General features: G+C 29.2%; 2 protein-coding genes across 3 annotated transcripts; one reads left to right on the forward strand and one right to left on the reverse strand.

The window, feature by feature from the left end:
• Positions 1-332: 332 nt before the first annotated feature.
• Positions 333-4,813, forward strand: LOC125868069 (non-specific lipid transfer protein GPI-anchored 1). Its single transcript, XM_049548672.1, has 2 exons — positions 333-730; positions 4,374-4,813. The coding sequence occupies exons 1-2, from the start codon at positions 388-390 to the stop codon at positions 4,607-4,609; spliced, it is 579 nt and encodes a 192-aa protein (XP_049404629.1). The 5' UTR covers positions 333-387; the 3' UTR covers positions 4,610-4,813.
• Positions 4,814-6,861: 2,048 nt separating this feature from the next.
• Positions 6,862-8,691, reverse strand: LOC125868067 (uncharacterized). Of its 2 annotated transcripts, none has more exons than XM_049548669.1 (3): positions 8,486-8,691; positions 8,329-8,412; positions 6,862-7,913 (listed from the first exon to the last, which is right to left on the reverse strand). In XM_049548669.1, exons 1-3 carry the CDS (start codon positions 8,531-8,533, stop codon positions 6,993-6,995), a joined length of 1,053 nt encoding a protein of 350 aa, XP_049404626.1. In that variant the 5' UTR covers positions 8,534-8,691; the 3' UTR covers positions 6,862-6,992. The 2 variants fall into 2 exon arrangements, with proteins under 2 accessions (XP_049404626.1, XP_049404627.1); XM_049548670.1 differs by having other exon boundaries at positions 6,862-7,909; positions 8,325-8,412; positions 8,486-8,610.
• Positions 8,692-9,047: the final 356 nt, after the last annotated feature.

A 9,047-nucleotide genomic window follows, 5' to 3' on the forward strand; every position in this document is an offset into this window, starting at 1 on the left:
TATAACTGTAGGAATATATGTGAGTCATTTGTATAACGGTAAGAATATATATGAGCCATTTTTTCTAATGCCATTTTACCCGATCCGGTTTATCGAAAAAGTCTACTCGCATAGTAATGAACGGATGAAAACCCTCCAACAGAATCAGCGGGAAATGAATTAATCATATACAATACAGATACGACAGCTTACTTCATTTAAGACCATCCCCGTTTCACATGCTGACAACCAGCCTATAATTCACTACGTTCCCAACTACTCACCTTTATTATTCATTCACCCCATTTATTCCTATTTATAACACTTTATGCTTGCTCCATAAATATATCACACAACAAAAACATCTACATTTTATTACTACAACACAACACAAACCCTAAAAAAGAAATGGCAAGTGCATATAATTTAGTAGTTTTACTAATCGTTTGTAGTGGAATAGTATTAGCTAATGGTGATGATAAGAGTCTGGGTGACAAGTGTGGTGCGGAGTTTCAAAAGGTGGCTGCATGTTTGACATACGCGACGGGGAAGGCCCCGTCGCCATCGAAGGAGTGTTGTGATGCGGCGGAGGATATAAAGGATCATGACCCGGTTTGTTTGTGTTACATAATAGAACAGATCCATAAAGGATCAAGTCCTCAGTTGAAGAGTATGGGAATTCAAGAAGAAAAATTGCTTCAGCTTCCTTCTGCTTGCAAGCTCACGAACGCTAGTATTTCTAACTGTCCTAGTAAGTTTTTTTTAAAATTATAATATATACTATAAATTTATATATATTTAGCTGCATTTTATACTCTAATAGTGTATAGAGAAAAATTTGTTATGTGACATATTTAATTTTCATGTGAGACGTATAGTTCATGTCATACCATATATAGTCAATAGTTGACTTATAAGCTATGTACACTCTCTGATCCTTTTTAGACATGACTGGTTTACTTGACACAATTCTTTAAAAATTATATTATATCTATATTATTAATAGAAATAGAAGTATTGGAGATATTTTTAAATTCGGCTTTGATTATTAGTTTATTTTCAAATTATTGATACACTTAAAAATATATTTTTATTTGATTAACTGGACATAAATATACCCTCGATTTTACTATATGAGTGAAATACATCCCTATATTCTCGTCAAGTTTAGAGGTGTTTTTAACATTTTTCTTGATTTTTTTATTAAGAATCTCATGCTCGTATAAGAGTTTGAGATCACTTGTTATATCATGTTGCATATCGGGGTGTATGTAAATTTAGTTAGTCAAGTAGAGATGTGTTTTTTTTCTATTTATTTATTATTTACTAAATAAATTGATAATTTATTATTCTCTTTGTTTAAAAAAGAATGATGTTTGTTTAAAAAAATGACCTCTTTCCCTTTTTAGCAATACTTTAATTTCAATTTTCCACGTGATATATTTAAAATCCCAATATTAAAAGACATTCAAGTACATTTGACATAACTTTAATTTACGACTAGACTAAAAAATCTTCTTTTTAAAAAAAATTCAATATCAAGCGAATTAATTAAATCATTCCTTTTAAAATACAAAGAGAGAATTTTGAATTTATTTTATTTTCACTATTATATTATAATTATTACCAATTCATTTTTCAACATATAATAATTCAGGATTTTATTGTAACATTTTTTTTATTATTATTTCTTAAAAGGTGTGTCAAGTTAAACAAATACGCAAAATGGAGCATTTGTAAGGAGTTTATTTTATTAAATTATATTTAGTAATTATACTTTTGAAATCTAAATTAAATTATTAATATTTTATATAATTATTTAATAATAACAAAATACTAGAGAATAATTTTTTCTTAATTTATCAAAATAGATTAAAAAAAAAAAAGTTTTCAATATAAGACACTAGTAAAAAGTAAAGAGGAGTGATTACATGAACTACATACATAAAACTTAGAAGTTACTCCTCCGTCCGTGATACTTTTATGAGAGTTAAATTAACTAATAGTAGATACAAAATTGAATAAAAATAAATTCAATATTTTAAAATTTAAATATTTAAATTTTTTATAAAAAGTATTATTATTATATGAATATATTTTTAAAAAACTTATCAAAATATTGATCAAAATTTATATAATTTATATAATAAGTAGTTGGGACAGAGAGTAACATCTGTCAAATGCATTCATACTATAATCAACTTGTTCGTTTTGAACAGTGATCGAATTTAAGAAACAGCTGGACCACTTTGGATTGGGAGAAATACAATATTTAGGCTATTTTTAAAAAAAAATCAGTTTTTTTTATTTTATCAAAGATCTATATTTTTATATCTAAATTGAAAAATAATTCTTTAATTTATTTTAAATGACCATAAATTCTTACTTCCTCTTCTTCTTTTGAAAAAATTCTTTCGTTTATTTAAGGTTGCTTTGGTTGTGATGACAGTGACACAGATATTTAGGCACCCGAAAATGACTTTTATCTACCTATCTAGTCAAATTTAGCCTCTTTATTAATTATGGACTATCTCATAATGTATTCAATAGTACAAGTCCTAATTATACATTGATGAAAATTGATGATATAAATAGTCTTTTATTAAAATCATAAATTATAAATATTTATTTTTTATATATCAAAGTATAAAATATATTCAAAGATATTTATTGATTATCTTCTTAAAATATGAGATTTAATATTTTTTTTAAATATATTCTTTATTTTATTATAATAAATAAATATAACTTGATGAGGTAAAATTTGCGTATATTGAATAATTTTGACTCTAAAGTTTGTAATTAAAATGAAAGGAAGGTAGATGACTAGATGGGGTGTCTTCTACATGTCCCGGAGTTTTGAAAATTTGTGTCAATTTGGGCTACCTACTCTATTTGCTTCATTTTACTTATTGAGCTTATTAAACATAATTGGTCTAAAATAGTACAAGTCCTATTTTATCTACCTATCTAGTCAAATTTAGCCTCTTTATTAATTATGGACTATCTCATAATGTATTCAATAGTACAAGTCCTAATTATACATTGATGAAAATTGATGATATAAATAGTCTTTTATTAAAATCATAATTTATAAATATTTATTTTTTATATATCAAAGTATAAAATATATTCAAAGATATTTATTGATTATCTTCTTAAAATATGAGATTTAATATTTTTTTAAAAATATATTCTTTATTTTATTATAATGAATAAATATAACTTGATGAGGTAAAATTTGTGTATATTGAATAATTTTGACTCTAAAGTTTGTAATTAAAATGAAAGGAAGGTAGATGACTAGATGGGGTGTCTTCTACATGTCCCGGAGTTTTGACAATTTGTGTCAATTTGGGCTACCTACTCTATTTGCTTCATTTTACTTATTGAGCTTATTAAACATTATTGGTCTAAAATAACTTTTATTTTCACAAGGATCGTTTTTTTTCATTTTTGGTCCATCAACCAAAATTAATTATGGATGCTAACAAAAAATATACACACTATAATGACTAATTATGTATATAATATATATCTTATGGTATATTTATATTTATATTTAATATACAAAAGATACACATTTGCTCGATATATTTTTTAGGGTGGCCCAAAAAGATAATTATTCCTCACTTTTACACTTTCTCTAATAAAAATGGAGAGAGATTAATGTGGTAAACATTAAACAAAGCGTATTATATTGAAATTAAAGAATAAATAAGAGTCATTTAGTCAAACTAGTATTTAAGGCGTTATATTTTGTTGAGGGACTACATCACAAGTAAAATGGACCACACGAGTAATTTATAGAGTTTTTCTTTTATCAGAAAAAGAATATGTTATTTAGGAGTGTAAAGAAAATACTAGTCTCTATTTCTCAATTTTATGTGAATAATTTCATTTTTAGTTAATTTAAAAAAAAATGACACTTCTATATTTAGAGGGTGACAATTTAACTTTAGGGGTAAATTGTACATATGGTTGATCACCTAATTATCACTTGTGTTTACAAAAATCATTTAACTATCTTTTCTAACACAAAAAGTCATTAAACTTCTAGATACTAACTTAAAAGTCATAAAACAAAAAAAATGCTAATTTTTCTATGTTTCAAAGATCTTTCTTTTATACTTAAACGCAAAAGCGGATCTAAAATTTAATTTCTAGGGTTTCAACTTTTAAGTATTTTAACATTGATCGATTATGAGTTATAAGTTCTTACCTACTATTTGTTATAATTTTAGTAGATGATCTTTATGCATAACATTATGTTTCACATTGGAAATAATACTAGATTTAGATGAACACAATATTGTCACTATGCATTGGCCTTTGCATAAATATCGTGTTCAGTTAAACGCCTTCACATGAATTTCTTTTTTTGGTGAACGCAGAGTTACTCAACATTCCTCCAACTTCTCCCGATTATGCGATCTTCACCAATGCGACCAGCAAATCGCCTGTATCCACCACACCTTCATCATCATCATCATCATCACCGGATACTAACAAAGACGTCTCGAACGGATTCAAGAACGGACCCCAACTTTCAGTCACCGGAACAGTTGTGGCTGCTGCACTTGTTGCAATCTTTTTAGCTGTAATTCCTAGGGAGCTACTAGTATTTTGATTGTCAAACGTACTTTTGCCTTTAATTTCCTTAAAGTTTTTGGTTGTAGCTCGTCTTGTCTTGTTTTAATGAATTGATGTACGTTACGTATGGATTTAGTTTGCTGGTACGCACGAGACTAAGGAGCAGTTTGACCATGTGAATTATTCAACTTTATGTTTTTTGCTTTATTTCAAAATCAATGTTTAGTTATAAATTCTCTAACTCCATTTTCATAAATTTCTTATAATTATCTTCGCTATTTTTCCTTCTTATATTCTCGATATAATAAANTCAAATGGAAAAAATAATTGAATGAATGATATAGAAAGAATTAGATAAATAAAAGTCATGACTAAGATAAATTGATGTGAAAAATTAGATGAGATAAGAACTTTTGTTTAAAAAAAAAGGGATAAGGGTCTGAAAAATATCTCAACTTTGGTCGAATTTGCTGTTGCGATACTAAACTTTCATGAGGACCTATTACCTCCCAAGACTATTTAATACCGTATTTTAAACATATATATTTGCCCACGTGGACATAAAAAATAATGCAAAATTATAAATAATAATGTGTCCACGTGGACACATATATACCTTTAAAATACACTATGAAATAGTTCAGGGGGTAAAAAATACGGTATTAAATAGTCTAGGGAGGTAATTGGTCCTCATGAAAGTTTATTATCGCAACAACAAATTCGACCAAAGTTAAGGTATTTTTCAGACCCTAATCCAAAAAAAAAAACTGAGTGAAAAGGAAAGAAATGGGAAAGAGGAGGGCTGTGGAGAAGAGGGGTAGGACCATACACTTTTTTATTTATATAATAATTCCTCACATACCAAGTAAAACTTATGTTTCTTTCACCATAAAAAATTGGTAAATTAGACAAAATAATTATTATGTTGTATTTCTTATATAAAATATTACCATAAATGACCATTCATCACTTTTTCCTTGCAAAATTTGGCCTGCTTCATTCTTCTTCGTCTTGCTGCTGCTGCTGCTTTTTTAAAAATGAATTTTGACGTAGGGTAAACGTGAATCATTTCAAGTAAATTATATATCAAAAGACACAAAATATCAAGAGGATTTCATATCTATAATTTAGAACTGTTTAGAGGTGATTATGAGTTGACCGAGATTGAATAGACAATGTATACTTCATGTATAATTAAGCTATATTGAGTTATTGAATGTGGATGATTGTAGTAAAGGAAATCCTGGAAGTGCTGGAGGTGGAGGAGTTCTTAGGAACCTTGCTGGACCAATGATTATATCTTTCAGTGCCTATTTTGGTTTTTGCTCAAATAATTGAGTCAAGGCTCTAGCTCTAAAGACTGGTCGAAGATGGTGTATAGATCATGATTTTCTGAGTTACTGTTGAGTCAGACTCCATCTTGATTATTCAGATGGTTAAAGGTATGATCAACCCCCTTTGGCAGATCAAATATGATATTAAATAGATTCGATCCATGAGTTCACTTGGTCATTTCTCTTTTATTCACACATTCAGAGAAGGTAACACTACAATGGATTTGCTTGCGAATATGACTAAACATTGCAAAACAACTACCTTCTTGTACCGAGGCCATAAATCTTCCTTCTAAGATTACATCCACCTTGAAGAATGATGTAGTTGGCAAGCCCAATATTAGATTCGAGTGAAGAAGGGCAACTTCATATTCGACCCTGCTTAAATTTTGTTTGGTTGCTTCTAGTTTTATGAATTCTAGATTTTTTTGTAAGCTTATGTAATGATGAACAATCCTTAGCAAAAAAGCTATATTGAGTTTTTTTTAGTGTATCATAATGTATAGTCCGTGTATAGTTCATGTATAGTGTATAGTCATGATATACTTTCGTTTACTTTTGATAAGCTATAGTGTATAATCAATATATACTTTTATGACTTTTAGCTAAATAAAATATGACTATATTTATTTTATATATTTGGAACTATCCTAAAGAAACTATTGAGCTTACTTAAGTTAAGATAAGAAAAAATAATACCACACTTTTCTAATCAGTCCCTAAAGAAATCTCAATAAATATTCCCATATGTGAATTAGATCATCCACCCATAAAGAAGTTTGGCAAGAAAATGTAACATCTCAATGATGTATAATCATATTCAAAGCAAATGAAAACTAGTAGAAATTGTCTCTCTTTCCAACAGAAGTAAACAGATAATTGTACATGCACAAATTTTTATAACTTCTTCCCTAACCTTGAGTAAATATTTATTTTTTTTCCACCCACCCACCCACCACATCACCCCGTCATAGGATCAATAGTGTTTCCACTTATCATGTATAGTTACTCGGACCCTCAACTTACCAGATGATAGCAGAATCGCTTAACCACTTGAGCAAGTCTGACTTGTCAACCTTGAGTAAATTAATTTGCTGAAGAAGCTGCGGCTTCAAAGGACTGTTTCCTTACAAGAAGGCAAGTGATTTTAGAGGGCTGAGCATGTGTATTATCAACTGTACACAACACGAAATCGGGTCGATGTAATGCTAAAGCCAATCTTTCCTTTCCTGCATCCAAACAAGAAGCATCTAACAGAACATGCCATGAATTTCTATGAGCTTCTGAGATCCAATGCATTGAATAGCGCGTTTCTTCTACATAAGCAGGATAAGCAAATAGCCCTTTTGGACTATGCTTTGATTTCCTCCGAAAATATTGACTTAGTTGTGATCCTTTGATCCTCAAATCAAGCCATGTTTCTGGTGCTGCAATCACTTTTGAATCTTTAAAAGTAACGAATTCGCGTATACAATCATACTCTTCACCAAGAATTGTCATGTAGTAATTTCCCCTGAAGAAAGGGTAACATTCTCCAATCATCATCATGGCTTCTTTCAATGTAAGTGCAAAAACAACTAAATACTCCTCTTCACTTAGTCCACATTGTTGCAATGCTCGATTACGGACTTGTATTTCTGGGATTGAAATGAAATTCCCTTGGTACGAAGTTTTCTTTGTTAGGATATCTAGCAATCTTGATGGCTCCAATTGGATTTTTCCCAACTCTGAATTACTACTACCAAAAGAAGGCGATGAGGACTCTTTCCTCGGGGATTTTCCCTTTTCATTAGACGACGAATCATCGTTCATACAAAGTGCATAAAGATCGATTTTATCCCCTTCTTCCACAAGTCCATTGCAATATTCAGGGTACTTAGCCAAAACATATTGTTGAACATATTGCATTTCACTTGGTGTAATTGGACCTGACCATCTTAAATCAAGCCCATGGAGTGTTGATATTGCTTCTGCCACCAAATGTGCTGGAATTACAGTATTTGCTTTCTGTTCATTTATCAACAACTCCTTTTAAACATGAGGTGTATTTGGTACGACAAAAAAACGTCTTCCAGAATATAATTTATATCACGTTTGATTATCAGGAAAAATGACTTCGCTCAACTTTAGGTGAAAGTCATTTTCCTTCACAATTATCTCAATTCTCAACTTGACATCACTACTTTAACCAACAAAAACATTGGTATCAATATTTCATACTCGAAGATTACAAAAACCATCAAGTTAACCAATTTTACTATAAATCTTTAATATATACAATATTTTTTCAAAAAATATTTTACACTCTTCAAATAAAATGTTTTACATAAAACAAGAAAGAAGACTAGTATTTTCATCAACCATATATAGGAACAAAATTATGATTAAAATTAGCATATGGATAGAGAGAAATTGAACTTGCCTTAATCACCATGCTGTTTGGTCTGCTATTAATTGGTGATTTTGGTACAGGAGGTAACAAGGAATATTCTACAACTTCACCATCCTAATCATGAAGTTAAAACCTTGATTAGTACAAAACCTTCATAATTAATCAGAAGTTATAGAAGAGGTCATACCTTGTTATCTTTGTTTAGGCTTAATTGTTCTTGGGCGTCTTTTCCCATGTTGTGATGTTTTTGCACTTTGATTTAAATTAAACCAAAAAAGCAGGAACTGAAATAGGGAGATTTTTGAGAAAAATAATGGTGCACAAGAAGCTAATTAATTTGCACAGACAAATAATTAACGTTAAATCTGTTAATAATTAAAGAGGGAACACCAAAACGCCGACAGTAATATAAGTAGGTAAGGCATTTTTCTTCAGAATAAACAAGTAATTCTTCAGGTTTTTGACTGGAGAACAGATTAATTTTTATTTTTTTAGAATTTATTGTACTTATTAAATATGCATTAACATACATTTTTTCATTATAAATTAAATTGTTTTTAAATAAAAAATGTATCACCCTATTCTTTTTTGAATAGATAAAAAATGGAGTGTCATATAAAATGAGTAGATAGTACTGCTATTTTCGATCCAATTAATCTTTTCTACTCTTCTGATCTATGTGAAAGGAGTATTTTGACCGTGCATTATGCCACGTAGGATGTGTGTGTCTTATTGTTCAATTTTATATA

Source organism: Solanum stenotomum, chromosome 6 (assembly GCF_019186545.1).
Source record: "Solanum stenotomum isolate F172 chromosome 6, ASM1918654v1, whole genome shotgun sequence".
Lineage (NCBI taxonomy): Eukaryota > Viridiplantae > Streptophyta > Magnoliopsida > Solanales > Solanaceae > Solanum > Solanum stenotomum.